At 44.7% G+C, this 25,381-nt stretch overlaps 1 protein-coding gene across 1 annotated transcript in view; it reads left to right on the forward strand.

Moving 5' to 3' along the window:
* Frmpd3 (FERM and PDZ domain containing 3) overlaps window positions 1–25,381 on the forward strand; it is a 99,320-nt gene that overhangs the window by 71,258 nt on the left and 2,681 nt on the right. Inside the window, exons 13-15 of the mRNA XM_031377634.1 lie at window positions 10,695–10,839; window positions 20,672–21,493; window positions 23,114–25,375. Coding sequence (XP_031233494.1) covers window positions 10,695–10,839; window positions 20,672–21,493; window positions 23,114–25,375 — 3,229 coding nt within the window. The remainder of the gene's footprint in view (window positions 1–10,694; window positions 10,840–20,671; window positions 21,494–23,113; window positions 25,376–25,381) is intronic.

A 25,381-nucleotide genomic window follows, 5' to 3' on the forward strand; every position in this document is an offset into this window, starting at 1 on the left:
AAGCACGGAAATAAGCAAGCCATATGTGCAGGTCGATAAGCATAGTTGCTTGGCTGGAGAGGAAAATAAGGAGAGAAGAGATTGGAGAGATTAGGGGCGGGCAGAGCAAGTCCGTTAAAAGCCTCCCAGGCCAGTTTGAGGAATTTAGATTCAATGTGGTTGATTAGTAGGAATGCACTGTAGGTCCTTGAGCTGAGGGGTAAAAGAATGAAGGCTGATTTGGACCAGCATGTAAGATGGGTGGAAGCGAGGCAACTGTGAGGCCAAGGAACAGATGTGAAACGTGTGATGGGAATTTGTTGTACACAATGTGTGTGTTTTATTCCCAGCCCTATCGCCTACTGCACATATCCAATGTGCCCGAAAGAACAGTGTTCCAGTGTAAAGAACTCCAACACATCATGACTAGGTGATGAGATAACACTACCTTTTGGGATAAATCGAAGATTGTATTGAGTAGATGGGGCTGAAAGGTTGCAGTTTAGGAGTAAGCCGTGAGCAATGGTCAGGTAGATGATATAAGTGCTCAAAGGTGTAAATCCACGTGATAAATGCTTCAGGTATACCCTATCAGGAACAACTAACATAATACAAGAGAAAACTTGGGGGAAATTATCCACTAGGTGTCATCATTGTTATAAGTTGTAATAGGATTTACCAAGTACAATAGGGAGAATAATCCCCTCCTAAATATGTCTATTCCATAATCCTCCAACCCTGTGAATATACTAAGACAGAATGGAATAAGAAGTGCAGATGCAATTAAGATTGCTAATCGGCTGACCTTAAAATAGGGAGATTAGCATGAATTAGTCAAGTGGGACTCACGTAGTCAATAGACTTGGTCTATGTGAGAGAATCTGGAAAGTTGGAGAGATGTAATAAGAGGACTCAGCTCACCCTTGCTGGCCTTGACTAGGGAAGAAGCAAAGGACCAAGGAGTGTGGGTGACTCCAGGACTAAGGTAAGGAAATAGATCCAACTCTAGACCACCAAAAGTGACACAGACAGCCTTGCACTTGACTTTTAACCCAGTAACACTTGTATTGGACCTCTGACCTCCAAGACTTTAAAGGAATAGATATATTATTTAAGCTACTAAATTTGGAGTCGTGTGTCATAGCAACAATAAGAAATTAATGCCACAAAAGTTTTAAAATAGCAAGTACTCATTACATTTTCCTTATTCCTTCATTTCCTTCCTTTCTCTTACTTTTGAGACAGGGTTTCATGTATCTCAGGCTGGCCTCAAACTTGCTCTATAACTGAGATAACAAGAAGTCCATGAAGTGATGATTTTCCTACCTCTACTTCCCAAGTGCTAGGATTACAGTGTGTGCCACCATGCACAGCTTATGTGCCACCACACCCAGGGTCTTGTATGTGGTAGGCAAGCTGTGTATGTGCTCTACAAACTGAGCTACATTCCCAGATTTCATATGATATCTTAAAGATGTTATTTAATTGATAAGCATGCCATTCAATGCCAGTTTTTGTTACCAAAAAGCATCAGTGATGACTTCTGTGTGGGTTACTAATCCATGCTCTAAGAAATGGACACAACACCATTCAATCCTTTTCCACATGAACATGAACGATGAATAACACCATCATACAAATAGCTTGATTGGAGTATAGATACCTCAGGAATTAACAAATGCACTGATTAGAGTTCAAAAGAATGGATTGCATTTGTGCTTGAGAAGGGATGCCTAGAATCCAACCGAACACTTAGGAGGCTATAATGCAGGTGGATCAAGAGTTTAAGGCCAGCCTGGGTTATATAGGGAGATAAGAAGGAAAAGCTCAAAAGGAAGGAAGGAGGGCAAGTGAGATGGTTCAGCAGGTGAAGTAGCTTTCTGTCCAGTCCTGGGGACCTGAATTTAATCCCCAGATCTCATACAATGGGAAAAGAGAACAAACTTCTATAAGGTGTCCTCTGACCTCCACATGCATGCCCTGGCACACACAGAGAGTCATATACATACAGAATCAATAAATGTAAAATAAACAAACAGGAGAGCATCTGGTTGTAAGATCTGTACCCATGAAACATCAATTACACATCTATTTCAGCTGCCTGAATTTCCTTAGCAGAGGAGACGGAAGTTAGAAATCAAACTTGGTCCAGTTCCTCCTAGATACTCCACTCTGGCTTGAGAATATTCTGGAAGTGTCTACTAAAACAGATTATTCACTTCAAGCAGTACTTCCCATCCATGAATAACCATAAGAATCATGCCCAAAGATTTTGGTTTTGGTTTTGATTTTGAAACAGGATCTCATGTAATCCACACTGGCTTCAAAGGATGACCTTGAACTTCTGATCCTACTTCCTCTACCCTCCCAAATGATGGGATCACAGGCATGCCTTTCTCCCCAACACCTGGCTCATGTGTAAACATTTAAAATCTCTGCCTACTCTTGCGGTTCCTCCCAGACCATTTAAGTCGTCATTGTTCAAGGTGGATGCAGGCAGGGATAGCTAAGTCTTTATAGGCTCCTGGGTGACTCTGCTGCACAGCTAGCTTGGGAACCATTGCTTTAAAGTAATATTCTGCTTCACCCCAAAATTGTCTGGCTATGCCCAATTAGCCTTCCCTAGTGTTATGGAGGAAAGAACTCAAATGGACTGGTCCCCATGGGACCAGTCAAGGACCCCCATCTGGTACCCTTGCCTCTCCAGGCCTTGGCTTCCCATCCTTTTTCTCTTGTCAGAGTTGCTGGAGTGAGCCAATTCTATACCAGTTCACCCCAGGAAGGAGATACAGCTGAAGCATGTCAAATTAATCCCTGCTGTAGCTTCTCCTGGCTGCCTAATGCCTTAAACTCCATTCTCCTTATCTCATTTTCCACTTGAAGATGGCCTGGGCATATTTAGTTACAGCTTTCACTCAACTTCCTTGTTCATAGTAGAGAGAACATGAGGTAGTGTTCACATATTGTTCTCCCAGAGACAACAAACTGAAACAGACACCTCTGGGCCATTACTGTACTCCATTACTAGAGAAACACATAAGGTCAAAAAGGAAACAATCAAAGGAGTGTCCCATGGGATCTCTTGTGGCCCAGCACATCTCCAGTTCTCCTGCTTGAGCTTTATTGCTCTAGTGTTTTCTGTATGGACAAGTGTTACATGGGGCATCATGATCATTGAAATCCTGTTTAAGGTAAATGATTGTTTTCGAACTTTTCTGAAACCTATCTAACCTCTGCTCACTTTCCCTTAATTCATTTTTTTTTTTTACAAACATCTGTCTTAAAAAAAAAAAAAGATTTATTTATTATGAGTACAGCATCCTGCATGTATGCCTGTAGGCCAGAAGAGGGCACCAGATCCTATTACAGATGGTTGTGAGCCACCACGTGGTTGTTGGGAATTGAACTCGGGACCTCTGAAAGAGCAGCTGGTGCTCTTAACTTCTGAGCCGTCTCTCCAGCACCCCTTAACTCAATTTTTACCCCTGTTGGCAAAAGTTCATCTGTGTTCTTTCACGAGCCACGTTTAGCCCTACGAGCCACGCTTAGCCCATGATGGGGCCCAGTTGGATATCTGGAAGAAAAGCTACTAATGGGATGGGCATTGCTTCTCAAGCCACCTATTGATGTGCTTGGCCTTCTTAAAGCACAGGATGTTGCCCTCTTGCTGTTTTATTGATGATACTGGACTGCCTGGAGGGTAAGGAGAAACTGAAGAGAAATCAGTTAAGCTAGTTAGTCAGACTCCAGTCAGTAATTCTGTCCATAGTCAGCCAACCCAACAGGCAAGTAACAAAGGGGGGGGGGAGAAAGAGAGGGAGGAAGAGAGAGAGAGAGAAAGAGAGAGAGAGAGAGAGAGAGAGAGAGAGAGAGAGGAGGGAAGGAAGAAAGGAAGAAAGAAAGAAAGAAAGAAAGAAAGAAAGAAAGGAAGGAAGGAAGGAAGGAAGGAAGGAAGGAAGGAAGGAAGGAAGGAAGGAAGAAAGGAAGGAAGGATTCTTGCAGCCCAGCCAGGTTCAGCAAACCCATCAGTTTGTCGATCCAGCAATCAGCCACTCATCCTGGGCAAAATAGTCCTATATCCTAATTGCCAGCCAATGTCATTTCCTCAAAGAAGCTTTTAGCTTCTGAAACCAAATGTCACATATGCACATATTCATGCCCACCCCACATTGCTCTAGGATAATCTACGTTCTGGTAGCTTTGTAATTTCCCTTCTCGACTCTTATCACACCTTGTGGTCATATTTGTTTTTGAGGTTATTTGGTGTATGGTTTATTGCCAGTTACATCATAAGCCCCACAAAGGCAGGGACCTGGTTGTTCTATTCTGGAATGAATAGCTGCTATAGCTGGCAGCTGATCTTGCTCTTCGGGAGATGGCCCATCAACATGTCACGACTTGCTGGGTGGACAGGACAAAACACAGGAACATTTTAGCTAGAGGTAGCAGCACAGGTTATGGTATAAAAGGGATGAAATAGCTTGGCAAATTAAATTATATACCATTGTTTGAACGTAAGGTGAGAGAGGGTGATATAGGAAGAGGGTATATAAGCCAAGATAAGACACATGTGGTTGAAGATGTAGGGTTCATGTAGTAGGAAGATGTAGGTCCAGATCGTGTTGTAAGGTAGTTGGACTTCATCATTATTGACAGTGTTAAGTTACCATAAGAGTTGTGCATTAGAAAGAATTATTAGGTAGCAATTAGGAAGTGAAATAGGAAGACACTAGAGGCAGAGAAAGCAAATTAAGGGGTTACTGGAGAGATCCTTAAGTTGTCCTATTTTGTCCTGGCACCCCAACCTCTTCCAGAGTATGAGATGACAAGACACACCTACAGATGAGGCATAAATACACACAGATGAAGCAGCTTGAGACCAGAGATACAATGGAAGGCTGAGAGCCTGCCTCCCCCCTTTTCTCAGCATCACCACATATCTTGAGCTGTATGGAGAAGTCGTTGGGCTCCTTAAAATAAAGCCATAGCAGTGGGAATTGCCATGATGTTCATGAATGCCCTGAGGCAAACCTAGTGACTTGTGTCCTTCCAGTAATGATGGCAGCAGCTGTCAGCATCCAAAACTCTACAAGTCTTTCTGGCTCCCCTGCCCCATTTTCTGTTTTCACTATCTGTCTTACATAAGGGTGACCATTCTGTTGTGACTCAGAAGTTTCCATTAACTGAAGGTACAAACATCATTAGAGTCCCTTCCTAATAATGACTGGAAAACATTTATTTATTTATTTATTTATTTATTTACCCCTCTCCTGGTCCCCCCTTCACAGAGTCCCTCCTCCACTCCTCTCCCATTCACCGATGAGAGTGTGCCCTCCCCGGTATCCCCCCAGCCCTAGCACATCAAGTCTCTACAAGATTACACTCATCTGCTCCCAATGAGGCAGGACAAGGTAGCCCTCTATTACATATGTGCCTGGGGAGTCTCTGTCCAGCCAGTATATGTTCTTTGGTTGGTGATTCAGCCTCTAGGAGCCCCCAAGTGTCTAGGTTAATTGACTCTGTTGGTCTTCCTGTGGGGTTTCTATTCCCTTCAGGGCCTTCAATCCTTCCCCCCACTCTTCCATAAATGTGTTAGTGACCTATGTCCCATCCAATGTTTGGCTGAGGATATCTGCATCTGATTCAGTCAGCTGCCAGGTAGAGCCTCTCAGAGGACAGTGAAACTAGGTTTCTGTCTGTAAGCATAAAGTATCGTTAATAGTATCAGACATTGGGGCCATCCATGAGATGGGTCTCAAGTTGGGCCAGTTATTGGTTAGCAATTCCTTCCATCTCTGCACAATCTTTGTACCTGCATTTCTTGTAGACAGGACAAATTTTAGGTAGAACATTTTGTGGATGGGTTGATGTCCTTAATCCTCCACTGGGGGTCCTGCCTGGCTAAAGGAGGTGGCCTCTTCAGGTTCCATGTCCCCACTGTTAGGCATCTAAGCTAAGGTCACATGTAGTGATTCCTGGGAGCCTCCCCACCTCAGGTGTCAGGAAGTATCTAGAGATCCCCCCACATCCACATCCCCATGCAGTTGCAGATTTCCATTCATTCTCCTGGCCCTCTTGGTCTCTCTCCTGTCTCTTCCCACACTTGATCCTGCTCCCCAATTCCTTTCTCCGCTCCACCCAGATCCCTCCCTCCCTCTACCTCCCATAACTATTTTGTCCCCCATCCCTTGTCTAAAGTGGGATTCAAGCATTCTCACTTGGGCCTTCCTTCTTGTTTAACTTCTTTGGGTTTGTGTGGTGTATCATGGGTATTCTGTACTTTATAGCTAATATCCACTTATCAGTGAATACTTACCATGCATATCCTTTTGGGTCTGGGTTACCTCACTCAGGATGATATTTTCTAGTTGACTGGATGACATTTAATCTGTGGTTCCTCTCATGAGAAAAGAGCCATTTCTCCTCAATGTATATAGACTGTTCCTTTTTCCTCTCCATGGAATTTCATGAATTTAATAGAAGCATCATTAGTCATTAACTTGTTCCTTCCGTGACAATACAAATGCCTTACTGTGACAAGCATTGGAACTGGATATTTAAAAACTATTTAATGAATGAAGCTGGATGTGATAGCACTCTAGAGGCTGGGGGCCAGAGGATTGCTACAGTATAGGACCAGTACGGGCTACATAATACATGCAAAGCTAGACTACAAGATGAAATGCTGTCTTAAAAAAAAAAAGGTATTTAACTCATGGCATTATATGTGTTTTGAGAAAGGATAAGAACTCGGGGTGGGGTGCATTAAATTAAACAGTGATTCAGGAACCCCAACACAAAGATAATGCTGAATCACCACAGGGAGAATCAAGGATTGTAGAGGAAGCCTGCAGCCTCCAAAGCATAGAAAGCTACACAAGAAAAGCCAGCAATACAGACTGGGCTGGAAAGATGCTTCGGTGGATAAGTGCACTTGCTGCTCTTTCAGAGGACATGAGTTCATTTCCCAGCACCCACATCATCAAGCAGCCCATGACCACCTATAATTTTAGCTCCATCTTTTGAGGGTTCCTAGGACACCTGCACAACTGAGTGAGTGCTATCATGCAGACGTATAGATATAAATTTTAAAAATAAAGAGACCAATGCCAAGATGGCTAGGGATCACAGAACCCCAGAGCACAGTGTCACCTCACCAGAAACAGAAGCCAGGAGAAGAAAGTAATCACTGTTGACAAAAGGTTCCCAAGAAGATGAAGGGGAAGGATTATGAGTTCCAGGATAGCCTGGGCTATATAGTGAAATCGTCTCTCAAAACTAAACCCAACAAAAAAACCTACCATGTTCACAAATGGTCATGCATGCCTATAATGCCAGTACTTGGGAATCTGGGGTATGAGAATTACCAGGATTTTGAGGCTAGCCTGGGCTACATAGCAAAACACTGTCTCAAACAAACAAGAGGTAGCAAGTTAAGAGATGTGTTGAATACATCAAACTATGCCCTGTAAGCTGACTTTAACTCACACCTGCCTCTATAAATATTTATTATATCACAATAATAACCATTTGTTTAGTTTACAGATTATCAATGGATGGTTATTTTCATAGCCTGTAGTTACAACTCTACCACACTATGGTAGCAGTGCTGTTTCAACAAAACCTGAGTGACCTGTAAGATCTAAAATATTTTTTTACTCTAACCCTAAAGTAGGGCATGGTGGTGGAAGCCTGTAATCCTAATATTTAGGAGGCTGAGTTAGGAGGGTCTCAGTTCAGAAACAAGCTTGAGTTATGATCCTATATCAGCAATCCATACAAACTGGCTGGAGACATGGCTCAGAAATTAAGAGCTCTGGATGCTCTTCCAGAAGTCACAGGTTTGATTCTCAGTACCCATGTGACAGCTTAAAATCAATTCATAAACTCTAGTTCTCAGGCATCCAATGCCTTCTTCTGATCTCCAAGGACACCAGACAAGCATGTTGTGCATGGTCATGCATACAAAACAATCATACACATAAAATAAAGGAAAAAATTTAAATAGATCAATAAATAAAACATACAAACAAGCACTGATCTCTGGTCTGAATGAACTAGTATATGTTCAACTCAACCCATATACTGAGTCCCTGAGAATTAGAAAACTGTGCAGACTTCAGCCACCAGCAGAACTAGTTTGGATTCAGAACTGTTCCAAAGGCAGATAATTTAGTTGTTGCTTGGGTTTTATTAAATGCTCATGAAGGCCCTTCATTTGTACCAGTAAGGTCCTAATGATTTCCCTCCTGGACTGCTTCAGTCACCTCCTAACTAAGAAGGGATGCTCCCTCTTCATTTTGGGAGGCTTTTATTTTGTGGTGCTGGAAATCAAACCTAGGGCCTCGCTCATGTTAGGCAAGCATACTACTACTGAGCCGCTAATCTTCCCTGTTTGAAACAGGCTTTATTGCCGGCCGGTCTATCCTCCAATTCACTAGGTATCCAAGGTAACCTTGAACTTCTGATCTTCCAGCTCCTCATAGTCCTTGGCTTCCTTCTCAACCAGTCTGCACAAGTTATTATCTCACTTCAATTTGTTCCAACTTACTTACGCAAGCGACACTTTAAAAATGATAGATGAGATCTGAAGAAGGTTGCTGTTTTGTGTATAATGGTAGGAATCTCTAAAACAGTTAAGCAGGTAACTCAAGAATCGGTCAACAGAGTCTGATAGTATTTCCCAACGTGGACTTAAAAACAGCAACAACTGGGACAAGAGAAGTAGTTTGATAATAGAGTGCTTGCCCATAGTACACAAAGTCCTACATTCCATTTCTAGCACTGAAAAAGAAATAACAAAAATCTTGTTGATGGGAGATTTTCTGTAAAAAGTGGATCATTAGAGCCAAATGAATTTGGAATACTAAAATCTTCTTTGCCATTGCATGGAGTACAATAGTTAATATATCATAGGATCTGTAATCCCCATAACAAAATTATCTGCATAGCTTGTTTAACCTATCACCCTTAATTCCAGACCAAGGTAGTTCTTTTAAGCAGCACCAATAAACAGCTGGACAGTGGTGGTACACACATTCAATCACAGCACTTGGTGGGTAGAGGCAGGCAGATCTATAGATTTGAGGCCAGCCTGGTCTACATGGTAAGTTCCAGGTGTTACACAGAGAAAACTTGTCAAGAGAGGGAGGGAAGAGAGAGAGAAAGAAAGAGAGAGCAAGAGAGAGAGCAAGAGAGAGAGCAAGAGAGAGAGAAAGAGAGAGAGAGAGAGAGAGAGAGAGAGAGAGAGAGAGAGAGAGAGAGAGCAAGAGCAATAAGAAAGAAACTGAAAAGGGAACATCAGGCTGGCGAGATGGCTCAGTGGTTAAGAGCACTGATTGCTCTTCTGAAGGTCCTGAGTTCAAATCCCAGCAACCACATGGTAGCTCACAACCATCTGTAGTGAGATCTGACACCCTCTTCTGGAGTGTCTGAAGACAGCTACACTGTGCTTCCATATAACAATAATAAATCATCTTTAAAAAAAAAAAGGAACACCAATAAGGGACTGGAGAGATGGTTTAGAGCACTGGCTGCTTTTTTAGCAATCCTGAATTCAATTCCCAGAACTCATATAACGACTCACAACTGTCTATAATAGGATCTGATGCCCTCTTCTGGCGTGCAGACAACAATGTAGAGGAAGCATCCATATACATACATAAATAATGTTTTTTTAAAGAAATATCAATAAACTGGCACAGTGGCTCATGCATGTACATCTAGCACTTTTAAATGAAGACAGGACGATTGCTAAGCATCTGAGGCCATCCTAGGTTATAAAGTCTCTGACTCAGACTCTGTTGCCTGCCTTTGGATCCCTTTCCCCTAACTGGGTTGCCTTGTCTGACCTCAGTGAGAGAGGATGTGCTTGGTGCTGATGAGACTTGATGTGCCAGAGTGGGTTTGTACTCAGCAGGGGCCTCCCCTTCTTCATGCAATGGGAGGAGCGGGTAGGAGGGTGGACCTGGGAGAAAATGAGGGAGGGGGTGCAATCAGGATGTAAAGTGAATAAATTAATAAATGAAGGGGAAAAAAAAGAGACCAAAAAAAGGTAAAGTAAATTCCAGGCTAACCAGAGATACAGAGTGAGAATTCTATGTCAAAAGAAACAAAAATCAGTGGCCATTTCCAGGCCATTTTGGAAAATACAGAAAACAGAGAAGAGATCAGGAAAGTCCAAGCAGGGCTTAGATCAAAAAGTTTTGTCCCTAAAGTCACAGGACACCATTCTATGGAGTGTTGTATCCAGGGACTCATTTTGGGTGTTGTCAGGACATATGGAGAGTAGCAAAGGATACTTCATACAGCCAAGGTGCTTACATTCAAGGATATTCCAGGCCATTCCTCAGCCTAGCCTAGATTCACAGCTTCACCCCCACTCTCCCAGCTGGTCCACACATCTGCTGAGCTCTGACAAATGCAAATACAGGCTCAGAGCAGTCACATGATGTTACATAATTTTAGTCTTTTTCAGTAAAGGTGATTCATTAAATGTGTGAGTAAAGGTTTATTTAATGCTGATACCTAAAGAAGCATTTACTACAGAGGAATAACCACATCAGAGGAAACTGCCTGGCCATGAACTTCAAGTAGGGTTTGGCATGTATGGTTCGTGTAACTACTCAACATGTCTTTTCTTTGTTACTCTCCTCCCAGAAATGTCTCCCTCCCACCTTCTCATGTCTTTATGTTTTGAACCATCTCTTCCACAGCCTCTGGTGCTGTTGATGGAGTGGCCTGAAGCCACCAACTTTGCCTGCCTGATTGCGGGGTACTGCCGCCTTCTGCTGGATTCCAGGAAGATGGTCTTCTCCAGGCCTGCCAGCCAGCCTCTTCCACCTCCAATGATAAAGGCAGGTAGGGCTCAGCTTCTGTTTTTGGTGTGTCTGAGACCTTCTGGACTCTGAAGTCATAGAGGAAGGGGCTCCACTGTCCTAATGCTTAGTTTGTGCCAGCAGTGCCAGCCTGTTTGGCAGCAGCCAGAACTGTAACACACACCCTATGGACACACCTCACTGGCAAGCACATAGAGCATTCACATGTCCCTGTTCCACAAAGGCTGTCTGTGACAACACACTATGACTGAGTCAGTGGATATATGCAAGATGAAAGTAACAATTATGTGATAGAGCCAATTAAAGAATTGCATGGGCCAGGTATGACAGCACATACTTGTAATGGCACATAATTGCAATGCCAGCTACCAAAGAGGTAGAGGCAGAAAGAGTTTAAGGCCAGCCAAGGCTACATTTAAAAAAAAAAAAAAAGGCTTTTCTTGAAAAAGATCTTATTGCTTCTAAGGCAGAGCTTTGGTGATCTAGGAAAGATTTCTACCTGTTCTAGCTTTGCTGAAGTAAGGTTGAAAATTAAAATAAGACTTTCTCTTTGTTCATCATATTCGGGATTGAGAGAATGTCTGAAATTTGACTGTCACTGAAGGCTGGGGGTGGGGGAGACTGGAAATGCCCAAAAGAAGGCCTGAAAATAGAAGGGAGAGGCCAGTAAAGAGCAAATGACTTGCCAGTTAGGCTACTTAGTATGTGGCTACTTCTCAGAGACATTCCAGTGATGGTACAGAGACCTTGGGGGGAAAAACGCTGTGGAGCCTGGGTGCTCCTGCCCAGAGAGTGTAGAGGGTGACAGAGAACTGGATCCTTCATGTGGTAGTCCTCAGGCTCACCTATGCACAGGAAGTCTTCCTTGCCCCAAGCATCACAGACAGAATGGGAGCAACACCCAGGACTCACCCTTGTCATAAACTGAACACTTAATCTACTTGCCCTTGCCACTTGATGATATTATTAAACCTGCAAGACGTTCTTGGCTTCGGGTTGCTGCACCTGATGGAGACCATGGTATCTATGAGTAGAACCACATTCCTGGCAGATGACCCCAGCACTTAGAAAGCTGAGTGTCACCCACTTTAAACATTGTTCTTTATCACGAACAAGTCAATCACATGCACAGGAAGCCCAGCTTTTGACCTCATATCACTGTTCACAACAATTGAAAAGCAGTTCATCCCATGCAGATTTGGGGAAGGATTGGTGGTCCCAAAGGAAGAGATGTCCACATAGTAGATGAAAGGAATTGAATTGGAACAAAAAGACACTGGCCGGGGTGGGGGTGGGGGGCGGGGGGTGAGAGTTTGCATGGCTCCAGATGACTCACTCAAAGAGGCAGCTGTGCTTTGCAAACTTACAGATGGTCAAATGTTGGAAAAAACATTGTTAGCATTCTCAGTGTCACCTGTGGTCCTCTTCTGGCTAATCACATCCAAGTAAATTTTACCTCTTACTGAGCACAGAGTGGGGTCGCGGAGTAGGTGGGAGTAGAAAAGGGAAAGTCAGAAGGACAAACCTGGAGCCAGTCAAGCAAGGAGCAGGTGGAACAGTGAGAGCTATTTGGGAAACCATTTTGAAAGAGCAGCAGGCATGGTTATGTAGTCCCGCTCTGTTGGGCAATTATCTGCCATGCCATCAGCCCCCTAGCCAATGCTGATTGCAAGTATTCCCCTTACAATGAAGATTGCGGCATGGAGCCCAAGACACAGGTTGCATATGTTCCTAAGATCTCACTGAATGCCTTCTACATGGCTTCCCTGTTGTTTTTTTTTTTTTTTTTTTCAAAGTTAGGTCTGCTTTATTAGATTCTCTTGGAGCTAGGCATGACTTTCACATCCCATTTCCAAGGCTCCAGTCCCCAGGAGACTCCTTGCACACCTGCAGAGTGGCAGAAGCTCAGGGTTCCCATAGCAAATGGGTCTCTGTCTCCATTTAGGAGACAAATGGACCACTGTAGTGTCATTGCCATTTAAGCTGCTTCTCCTTAAAATGGAAACAATCAGCTCGGAGGCAGAAGCAACAAGAAAAAAAATTCTGTTTCTCTTTCCTCTTCTGACCAGAAACATAGGAACTTGAGTTTGATATTACCTCCGTGGAGGTTGGTTAGGTGTTTGGGGGCCGGTTCTTGGCCTTCTGAACTGCTGGATGCCAGGTTGACACCAGCCCATGACAGAATGCTCCTGCTGTGTAAGCTCCTGGTTTGGTCTAAATTCAGCAAAGTACTGGGCTGATAAACACATCTTTTCTCGTGCCCCCTAAGAGTAGAGGACTGCTGCTGACGAGGCTTCAGCCCAAGATGCAGTGGATTACCAGTGCTTTCCTGCTCTTGAACACCTTTAGGATCACCACCCAAAGCTGCGATGGCTCTCCTCCTTCAGATCTCACTCTCACTCTAGAACAGAAGTTCCAGTCCTTTAGCTAAAGCCATTGCAGACAGACATCTAGCCATCCTGGTGGCCCACGCAAATTAATGCAGGCTTCTTGGAAGGTTAAGACACAAAGATTTGGGGGCTAGCGAGATGGCTCAGCGGGTAAGAGCACTGAATGCTCTTCCAAAGGTCCTGAGTTCAAATCCCAGCAACCACATGGTGGCTCACAACCACCTATAATGAGATCTGATGCTCTCTTCTGGTGCATCTGAAGACAGCTACAGTGAATTAGGCCTGAGCAAGCAGGGCTGGAGAGAGGGGGACTGGCAGAGATCCTGAGTTCAATTCCCAGCAGCCACACAGATGATGGCTCATGGCCATCTGTACAGCTACAGTATACTTAAACACATAAAATAAATCTTAAAAAAAAAAAAGACACAAAGATTGCAAGTTCAAAGTCTGCTTTGACAGCAGGGCTGTAGAGAGAAGAGGTGTGCTCACACCTTTAGTTGGGTTTTTCCCCCAGGGACCAAAGCCACAATCCACTCCAGCCATGGTCTCCATGGAAAGGAAGAAGAAATCTGGCCGGGGTTACATTTGTTGCCTCACAGAAGCAGTTGCCTACCAACTAGCCCAGCCCAGTGCTCAGCCTACCAGGCCAAAATAATGCTGTTAGCCCAGCAACAATGGAAGGAGCCACCAGGTCTTGCAAACCTGGAAAAAGAGGAGAATGGGAAGGTGGTAGGGAAGAAAGCCTTCCCCTCACAGTATTTCACCAAAGCAAGTATTCCATTTTATTCACTAAACAGATTTTTTTAAGATTTATTTTATGTATGTGAGTACACTGTAGCTGTACAGATGGTTGTGAGCCTTCATGTGGTTGTTGGGAATTGAAGTTTAGGACCTCTGCTCACTCCGGTCGGCTCTGCTCGCTCAGGCCCAAAGATTTATTTATTATTATACATAAGTACACTGCAGCTGTCTTCAGACGCACCAGAAAAGGGCGCCATATCTCATTACAGGTGGTTGTGAGCCACCATGTGGTTGCTGGGATTTGAACTCAGGACCTTCAGAAGAGCAGTTGGTGCTCTTACCTACTGAGCCATCATGCCAGCCCTAAACAGATGTTTCACAAGGACCCATCATAACAGATATTGGCAATACAGCTGGGCATAGCAGCTACGAGTCTTTTGGTGGTTGCCTTCACACAGCTTTCAGTCTAGTGGGGAAAATATGGACAGATAATTTCGGGATGGTGCCAGTATAGTAAAGTAGCCTGTCATTAACATGGAGAAAGTGCAGTGTTCATAATAGCACCTGCATTCAAGAAGCAAAAAATACACTGAGGTAGCAAGAAATCCAGAGGTAGGGCCAGCAAGATGGCTCCGTAAGTACAGGCACATGCCACCAAGCTTGAAGTCCTAAGTCAAACCCTCCCAGACCCACAAAGTGGAAGATGAGAGCCAATTGCCACCATGTACATGATGACATTATTATACCTACATGAATGCACACATGTATGCACAACTACAGACAGACAGACACACACACACACACACTAAATAAGTAGTGGAAAGAAATAAGGACAGAAAAGAAAGACAAGAAGGATCCAGAAGCAGCTACAATTTCTCCCCAGCCATGAGCTCCCTGTATCTGCTGTCAAAGGCTTTGGAGATCCCATGTAGGACCTTGGAGAAACACTATGTATTCTAACATGTTTAGGAACAGTACTGTGCTGAACAGGATGTTCTTATCTTATATACATATATATGTATATGCAGACTTCACCAGTTTTCATGTACATATTACATCATGTTACATGCCAGCAAGCTGAGTACAGTCATTCTATAATCACAGCACCTAGGAGGCTGATGTAGGAGGATTACACATTCAAGATCAGCCTAGGCTACAAAAGGAGATCCTGCCCCCACTGCACCCCCCAAAAAACCACCCAGCAACAAGTTAGACTAAGCATAGCACTCTTTTTTTTTATGATTCAGAAAGACCATGAGGTTCTCACAGGGCTTCTATATCATGGTTATGACCAATTAACACAACACTATAAAAATACACCAGGGTTATTCATGTTATATAGAAACACTGTTCCTTTTAATTATTATATAATATGCTACTGTATAGAATACATATGTATCAGTTTATCGGTTGACAGACATTTGGGTTGTTTTTACCTTTTAGCTTATTATGAATGATGATGTTAAACATTCATATCCCATTTTGTGGGATTTTTGTAGATTATCTTTTCTTTTCATTATAAGCCTAGGTGTAGAGCAGTCAGTCAAATGATATCTAAGTTGTATCTATGTAGAGGAACTGCCTATTTTCTAAAATTACTCCACCATTTTATATCCCTATCATTAATAGTAGAGAAGTACAACTTCATCAGTGTTTGTTATTACCTGTCTATTGCATCCATCTTAGTGGACAGAAGAAGCAACTCCTGATGTTTATTCACAGTTCATGAATGGCCAACGATATTGAACATCTTTCATGTGCTCATTGACCTTTCGTATATCTTCTTTCATGAAATACCCATTCAAATCCATTTTTAAGTTGGACCATTTACCCATAAACATGACAGTTTATTACTGCACATTCTACTGCATTGGTCTATACACTTATCTTTATACCAATACGATACTATCTTTATTATTACTGCTTTGTAGCAAACTTTGAAATCATGAATTATCTTCATTTTTTCTCCCTATTCAGGATTTTTAGTTATTTTGGGTACATTGAGATTCTATGTGAATTTTACAATGAACTTACCAATTTTCCACAAAGTCAGCTCAGATTCTGATGTGGATTATGTTGAGCCAGTAGATCAGTTTGAGGGATATTGCCATCATAAGTTGTGTGCAGTATGAAGCTTACTAGCCCATGAACATAGAATCTTTCCACTTATTTAAGTCTTTAATGTATTTCTCAAATGTTTTACAGAATTCACTATACATGTCTTGCTCTTCTTTTTTAAAATTGTACTTAATATTTGATAATCTTTTTGTCTACTAAGTCATTTAATTATCCTCTGAACTTTTGAGCTCAGAATTTCACAGAACCATGAGTTCAAAAAGGATTTTCTTATATTAGTGTGGGTTTATAAATAGTATATTTTTTATTCTACATGGTAGGATACAACTTTAATGCCTTCAACTTGGAGGCAGAGGCAAGCAGATCTGCATGAATTCAAGGCCATTGTGGTCTGTAGAGCAAGTTCCAGGCCAGGTAGTCTAATGATACCCTGTCTCAAAAGAAAGTATAGTGGACTTTAAAAAACTGGCAACAATAATACCTTGAACTTGCTCTAGATAGCTAAAGATAACAGGATGACCTTGAACTCCTGATCCTCCTGCCTCTCATCTTCCAACTTCTGGGATTTCAGGCATGTGTCACCATAACCTTTTTTTCTTTCTTTCTTTCTTTCTTCTTTGCTTTTATTGTTAAAGATTTATTTTATGAATTTGATTACAGTGTCACTCTCTTCAGACACACCAGAAGAGGGCATTGGATACCATTACAGGTGGTTGTGAGTCACAATTTGGTTGCTGGGATTTGAACTCAGGATCTCTGGAAAAGCAGTCAGTGCTCTTAACCACTGAGCTATCTTTCCAGCCCCTCTCTCTTTCTTTTTTTAATGTGGTGCCAGCAATCGAACCCAGGGTTTCATGCATGCAAAGCAATTACCTACCATCTACATCCTAAGCCCAGCTGTGGGGGCTTTTTCAAAATAATATTATGTTGAAGAAGTTTCCTTTTGATTCTAATTGGTTGAATTTTTAATCACAGTAAGTTCCTGGGTTTTTTTTTTTTAAATGGTTTCTGTGCCTTTTGAGATGCACGTGCATATTTTATCCTCTATTATCATATATTACATTGCCTATTATTATTACATGAATTAATAATTTATTTGGAGGGCTATAGAGACTAGCCAGTGGTTAAGAGCACCATGACTATCCTTCTAGATAACCCAAGTTTGATTCCCAGCAGCTACATGATATCCCGCAACCATCCATAACTGCAGTTCCAGGGAATCTAGTATCCTCTTCTGAACTCTGTGGGTACCAGGCACTCAAATGATACATGGGCACACATACAGGCAAACATCCATACACTTAAAATAAAAGTAAATTTTTAAAATAATGTTTTCATGTCAAAGCAATTTTGCATTCATGTAGCAAATTCACTGCTGTACCAAAACGGGGCCTGCTGCTGGGGCCGATGGCTCTCTCTTTCTCCCTGGTGCTGAAGCCTGCAGGCGGGGCACTCATTAGTTAAAAAGGAGACAATGTATAAGTGAGATATTTTATTATAGGAAAGAGAAAATAGGCTGGTCGAGTAGAGAGAAGGAAAGGACAGGAAAGAGAGGAGAAGAGAAGGAGAGAGAGAGAGAAAAGAAAGAAAGAGCAAGAAGGCAAGAGGAGAGCAAAGAGCAGGAAAAGAAAGGAAGAAGGCAAGAGAGGAACAAAGAGCAAGAGAGGAGAGGAAGAGGGCAAGAGAAAGAGAGGAGAGAAAGAACAAGAGACAAAGAGCAAGAGAGGAGAGAAAGAGCAAGAGACAAAGAGCAAGAGAGGAGAGAAAGAACAAAAGAGGGAGGGGGCAAACCACCTCTTATATTGTATGGGGCATGGCATGTCTGGCTGTGGTCAGATGACTGAGGATAGGGTCTAGCTAGAATGCTGGGAGCTTGGGGCATTGTCTGCATGATAGAGCACTCATCTCCTTCAGGGGCAGCTGTGAGGGGCTGTGACTGAAGCAGAAGCCAAAGACTCAGGAGTTATAACCAAGCTCCTTCCACCCCCTGCAAGCAGAAAACTGCCCACTGAGGCTCCAGGGCTCAAGGCCATTACTAGACTGAGCCTAAGTTGTCTGAACAGACCACTGCCCTACACTGACCCACAATTCACCACTGATATGTAATTATTAGTACAGAATTCTTTTTATGGGTTTCTGGCTCTACTTGTTAGGATTTTGTGCCTGTATTTATAGATGTTGTAGTCATAAGACAGTGGTCTGTAGTTTTATTGTTATGTCATTCTTTCTTTTCTGTATTAAGATAATACTGGCCTCAGAATGAAATGAAATGTATTCCTGTCTCTTCTTTCTTTTTTCTTTGTTTTGAAAACAGTACCTTGCTGGTCTGTCCTCTGATCCATGGTGATCTTCCTGCCTCAGTCAAATTCTGGGAGGTAAAAGCAAAAGGGTCAGGAGTTCAAGGCCAGTTTCAGAAATATAGTGAGTTAGAGGCTAGCCTAAGCTATAAGACACTCTGTCTCAAATAAAAAGGTACAGTATTAGAGTCAGGCATAGTGTTATATACTTGCAACCCCACCACTTAGAAAACAGGCAGGAGGATCACCACAAGTTTATGACCAGTTTGGCCTACCTTATGAATTCCAAACTAGCCAGGGCAATATGGTAAGATTATGTCTCCAAGAAAATTGAGGCTCTAACTACGGTTGAATTGCACATACTTCTTTCAATTCAGACTGGTTTTTACATCATTTGTCTGGAACTCATATGCTGGGTGCCAGTGCTGTGGTTTTGTCCTAGCTGTAAGTGCTAGTGAAAAGTAACACTGATACATTCATTGATCTGGCCTTGTCACATTGGAGTCTGAAAGCATTCAAAGTCTTGTTTTCCAATATCTTGGCCACCATGATTATTCACTATATGAATTCTGTAGTTTTTCCAACCTAGACTCAATCCCAGGTGCCACCCATATGTCCTTAAGGAAATCATATAACAACTTATGTCTGTCTCTTCCTTTGCTAAGTAGGAATACTGATGTCTGCCCACATACTGATACTATTTCACAAACACTGGTTCGTGTAAACAGAATGGGATCATATGGATTTATCATGGCTGGGGTTTTTTGTTGTTGTTGTTATTTTTGTTTGTTTTTGTTTTGTTTTGTCTTAAAGATTTATTTATTATTATATGTAAGTACACTGTAGCTAGCTGTCTTCAGACACTCCAGAAGAGGATGTCAGATCTCATTAGGGCTGGTTGTGAGCCCCCATTTGGTTGCTGGGATTTGAACTCAGGACCTTCGGAAGAGCAGTCAGTGCTCTTAACTGCTGAGCCATCTCACCAGCCCCCTATCATTGCTGTTTTTATTGTTATTTTGTTTGGTGTGTTTGTTTGAGACAAGGGTCACTTGAATCCTAGGCTGGCTTCAAACTCACTTTATAGCTGAGACCTACCTTGCATCCCTGGTCATTCTGTCTACACTTCACCAGAACTGGGATTACTGGCATGGGCCATTGTGCTCAGGGCTTTTTGTCTGTCTGCTAATAGCAGATCACCCTGGCATTGCCTGAGTGTAGTCTCATAGATGATGTAAGATGAGCTCCCAAAACAGCCAGACAGAGAAGCTTACTCAGTGATAAAATTGCTGTGAACAGGGCTCAGATGTACATATCTACTATCAAGAGCTGCTGATAAGAGCATTTTGTCACCTGTAGTGGCTTTGCATGGATACAGGACAGTAGTGAGCTTTGAAGAATCATAAGAATCATGTCCCATGCTCATTCCATATAGCATAGCCACCATATCTCTTGTACACACTACACATTCAGATGCCTAAAATTTGACCAGTAGGTAATTATCCTTTTAGGATGGCTAGGCTCCTGGCAATAAGCATTTTGGAAATGCAAACTCTCATGAATTGTACTAGCCAGATTGGGGGTTTGTCTGTTTAATTTTGATTTTCACTTGTCTGTTTTTGAGACATAGGCTCAAACCATAACCCAGGCTGGAGTCTACAGTGTAGCTTAGGCTAGCTTCAAACACATTGCAGTCCTTCTCCATGAGTCTTCTAAGTGTGAGCCCCCATGCTCAACTTTATGAGCCAGTTTAACACCTTCTCAGTAAACACAGTAATTTCCCATATCAATTTCTTGGACTAGAAGAGATCCAAGGTAACACGGGAACTCCAGAGTAAAGGCAGTATGTATAGTTTCACAAAGGGGCAGGGACAATGACTCTTTTTTTTTTTTTTTGGTATTTTCGAGACAGGGTTTCTCTGTATAGCTCTGGCTGTCCTGGAACTCAACTCTGTAGACCAGGCTGGCCTCGAACTCAGAAATCCACCTGCCTCTGCCTCCCAAGTGCTGGGATTAAAGGCCTGCGCCACCACCGCCCGGCCGGGACAATGACTCTTAAACCCGACTTATCTGTGGGAAAATCCTGTGGTGCCTGACATCAGCCCATGCTTTTTCCCTTTTCAGAGGTGATGAAGCTTTCGCATCTCTGGCCATCACATTCTATTCACTGTGCTTTCAGTTTCAGCAATGGAATGGTCCATTGGCCCCCCTCCCCCTAATCTCTAGCAGGCAGGCAAAGCTCTCTCTTGGTATCTGTCACCCAGTCACACTGCCTATGGGCCAGAGATGCCAAAGGGGCTTTGCTACAATCCTCAGCAGCAGGCTCATCTGTGCATTCTTTTTTTGGGTTTAGATCACATGCACAGTGCCCACCGCCCTGTCACTGGGGGCCACCTGGGGAAAAAGGAGAGTAGTTATGTGGGCAGCGTGGGCACCAGCCCTAGGAAGTCGAGCCGATGCACGACCCCGCCTGCCGACTCTGAGCTTGTCAGCTTCTGCTACCTCCACATGCGGGAACAAAGGAAGGAGCAAGAAAGCAGGACGGATGTCAACGAGAACCTAATCTTCTTCGAAGAAACCAGGCCCCGGACCAAATCTGACCCCACATCCAAAAGCTCTGGCCAAGGTTACGAGGTGATCCCCGATGACTTTGATGCAGCCAGCCTAGACCATGAGCCTTGTGCTAGCAGGGCCAGGTCCTATACCTTGGACAATTCCCTTGGGGCCGAAGCCCTGAATTTCTACTGTGACTCTTGCAAAGTCAAACTCCAGGAGCAGATGGGGCCTCGAAAAGGTGGGAGGCCTGGTTCCTCTCGGGACAACATGGTAGATTTAATGTCCCTCCCACCACCGGGAAGTGAGGAAGAGGAGGAAGAGGAAGATGAGACAACTTCCCTGTTGCCTGCCATTGCTGCCCCACCCCCTGGTTTCCGAGACAACAGCTCTGATGAGGATGATCCCAAGCGCAGAGCTGTTCAAAGTCAGGAGCAAGGACGTCACCTGCGTGGACTCCTGTATGATGAGATTCCTGTAACACTGATTGACAGTGTACAGACTCGGACAGTACGAGATCATGCCCAGGAGCTGGATGATGCTCTTGTGTCTACTCTGCAGGCTCTGGAAGCCCTGGCTGCTTCAGAGGATGGACCCCACCCACCACCCCCACAGACTGCAGGTAATAACCCATTATTCCTCCTTCCTCTTGCCCTCTTCCTTCTTCTGGTCCCGGAACGTCCACTAGGCGGCACTGCTTCTTTTCAAGCAGCTATTTAAGTGACTGATATATCAAAGGCAATAAATGGGCAGCAATAATAGTTCACAGTAGGTCTCAGGGAAAAGGAAGCTATGGAGCAAAGATGTGATTTGGCTCTAGTTAGAGCTCTATTTCTCATGATTCCATATGTCTGGACAGTTCTTGCAGATGAAATCCAAGGATTGGAACCATCACAGCTATAAATCAAGGCCAGGATTGAGGAACAGGAATATAGAAGAGAAACAGAAAATAGACAGAATATCAGCATGCTTCAAAAGGCCAACTAATTTCCAAAGTGACCTGTCATCAGGACAGCCAAGAGCCATACTCAGGGCTGCAGTCTTTAGGCTATCTGAGAACATAAACTCTTTTTTAATATATTTTTTAAAATTTATTTATGTATGAGTGCTGTCTGCATATACCTCTGCATGCCAGAAGAGGGCAACAAATCCCTTCAGAGGTGTTATGAGCCACCATGTGGCTGCTGGGAATTGAACTCAGGACCTCTGAAAGAGCAGCCCATGTTCTTAACCACTGAGCTATCTCACCAGCCCCAAACATAAACTCTTAGGCAGATGCACCAGAGTCCTTCACTCCAAGACAGTGCAACTCTTGGCAAGACACTGTCTTCTGTGGGTCACTGTTATCATCTAAAACATCTAACCGTCATCGAATCACACAGCATGAAGATTAGATGACATCACTCAGACAAAATACTTATGCACTACCTCACACACAGTGAGAACTCAGTAATCAGTAACTTTCTGTTATCTATTAATAGGACCATGCAATATACTTGCTATTTTCTATTATAGAGGCATGCAAATCCATCTTCTGAAAAGCACAATATGTACACACACAGCAACAATAATGACAAAACCAATCAAGGAGCACACGGAATATTCACAAGCATGTGAGTCAGGGTCCAGTATAGACAGAGCAGGGAAAGGGAGTGGGATCAAAGGGAACCTATCTTTGCTATACATAAGGGATGCCTTATCATTGGGCAACCACTGCATGTTTGCCCCCAACCCAGGCTGGCATCTGTCCTCTCTCATCATCTGGTGCTCCAAAACCGATTGTTTTCAGGTCCAAGGCCCACATGGCTGCCAGAGGAGAGGCTCAGCTGAAAAGCCTCAGCTGCACGGACTGTAGACAGGCCTGGCCAGATGAGGAGGAACAGAACAGCACCTCTTTTTGCCAGCTCTCTTCAAGACAATTAACAGAAATTTCCTAGCCGTTGAATCTAAAAATGGTGTTGATTGGCATGTTGTTTTACATGTTAATTTCCCACCAAACCGCCCAGATCTTCTTTTTCAGTATTCCTTTTTTTGGACTCCAACCTTTCACACCCCCTTCTCACATCTTGTTCCTCTTTGTGTGCTCTTCTTGGCTTCTTCTCAGACATAGAGTTTTCTCAGGCTGGACTAGTTTTTTGCCCAGCTTGAAATACTGCTGCTACCTAACATTTCTCCAGGAACGTGTAGCTACGGTTGGAAAAGACCTCGATGTCATAACAAGCCCCATCCTTGTTTCTTCCAGGTCTGATTGTGCTGGCCACAATCACTCCTGAGTCATCGCTGGACTCGGGCCATGAAACCAACTCGTCAGAGCTCACAGATATGTCAGAGATGATGTCGGCCATGAAGCAGCACCAAAACACCACCTACTTCCTGGCCCAGCACCTCAACAAGGACAGCCTCCTGGCCCGAAAGGACCTGCCTTTCAGGATCCAGAGCTGTGCAGCTCAGGCCGTTCTTACGGCCCCTTATGCTCTCGGGCCCCCAGATCCCAACCCATCCCCCCAGCCAGCTGTCACTGGCCAGAGTCCTGCCCCCACTGGCGCTCGGAGAAAGATACCTCAGTCAGAAGCCCAGGTGCAGGGAGACAGAACATACTCCTTGGCGGTACACCCAGCGCTGTCCCCACAGCTTACTGAGCAGAAGAATCTGAGCCTGCTTCCTCCAGTTCCTGAGGATAGGGGGCCAGGCCACAGTAGGGCCGGCCTAGAGATGTCACTGAGGTCAGCCACACCATCCCTCAGTGAAGAGCAGGTCTCAGAGCTCAGGGAAAACCTGCCCAAGGAAGTCAGGTTGAGCCCTAAGCTTATCCTGGACCCCAAAGGCAATGTGACCCCAGCCATAATCTCAGCTGCCCTACAGCAGGTGGTACACAGTAAGAGTCTAGCCACTCCTGGCCCAACCTTGGCAACACCCTCCAACAGGGGGGAGAGAAGGCTAGAGGCTAGCATGGGGAGGCCTGAGGTCACCATGGGCAGGCCAGAAGTGAGCCTGATGAGCAGCAGTGCCAGCAAGAATCTGAAGTTTAAAATGAGTCCGGGTGCTCCGGAGACCACACGGAATTCTCAGCAGCAGCTAGGCCCGGAGGTCTCTGCCAGCCCCAGAGCATCCACGGGCAGCAGGGCTGACAACCTCCACCTTTCCCCACCGGAGGACAGGTTTCCTGTTCAAAGCTTCCCTCCTAAGAGCTATCTATCCAGAGTGAGTCGAGACTCCATGGGAAAGCAAGCTCCTGGGGAGGTGGCAGGCAAGGGGGGAGCAGAGGGTGCTAAACCTCCCCCCAACAAGCCGAGCATATTCTCTGGCCAGGGGGAGAAAGGGCAACTGGAAAACGTATCCAAAAGCAGCAAGCTTGACGAGACCAGCCTGGTTCCCCGAGCTGGCTATCCCATGGCTCTGCAGAGCCCAAGCTGCCAGCCCCGGAGCCACAGCCCTAGCTACCAGCCACGAAGCCACAGTCCTAGCTGCCAGCCCCGTGGCCCTAGCCCCAGCAGCCAATCCAGAGGCCAGAGCCCCAGCTGCCAACCTAGAAGCCAGAGCCCCCTGAGGCCTCTGGCCACCAGCCGGCAGGTTAGCACCATGCCCTCTAGAAAGCTTGAAACAACCCTGGATGGAACCCACTCGGCCTCTGAAGGCTCCACAAAGCCCAAGTCATCGCGGGGGCCTTTCAGACTACGCAACTTATTTTCTGCCACTTTCCCTACCCGCCAGAAGAAGGAGACGGATGAGCGGCAGGCTCAGCTGCAGAAGGTAAAGCAGTATGAATTGGAGTTCCTTGAGGAACTTCTAAAGCCGCCAAGCCAGGGGGATCTTCCAGGCACAGAGTACCTGCAACCTCCAGCACCTGGCCGCTGCAGCTGCCAGCTACGCAGCAGCCCTGTGCAGCAGGGACCTGGCATGTCTCGTGAACAGAGACGCAGCTGTGACTGCAAGCGTATCTGCCGAGGAGGACGGCCACAGGCTGCCCAGACCCCAGCGCCTGGCCTCCGCGAGAGAGAAAGGGTCCCCCCTACCCAGAGGCAGCCAGAGGCTGGCCCGGGCTTGAGCCTTAATAGTCCCATTAATGTCCAACGCATCCGCTCCACCAGTCTGGAGTCCCGTGAGTGCCGGTCAGACCCTGAAAGTGGGGTTTCGTGCCTGACCACGTGTGCCTCAGGGGGTGAATGTTTGGGAGATCCCAACTACAGGAAACTGATGCGCCGCTACAGTATCAGTGAGCTGGACCAGGGCGACACGGTCTCACTGACCTCAGATGTCTACCCACACCCACCCCTGGGAATGTTGCCTAGAGAGGTCAAGGAGATAGAGTCAGGCCTCCCACTAGGCTTGGGTCCAAAAGGCAAGTGTGCAGAGTCACCAACTCTAGGAGAGCCCTCCTACGTCCAAGTGGCCCCTGAGAGCAAAGGCCCCAGGCAAATGGCTGTGTTTTCACTGCCGGAAGAGGTCTACCGGAGGCCGGCTGATCTGGATGAAGACAGTGAAAGTGGCAAGTGCTGTTCCATCCGCTACT

The sequence above is a fragment of the Mastomys coucha genome, chromosome X, assembly GCF_008632895.1.
Source record: "Mastomys coucha isolate ucsf_1 chromosome X, UCSF_Mcou_1, whole genome shotgun sequence".
Classification (NCBI taxonomy): Eukaryota; Metazoa; Chordata; class Mammalia; order Rodentia; family Muridae; genus Mastomys; species Mastomys coucha.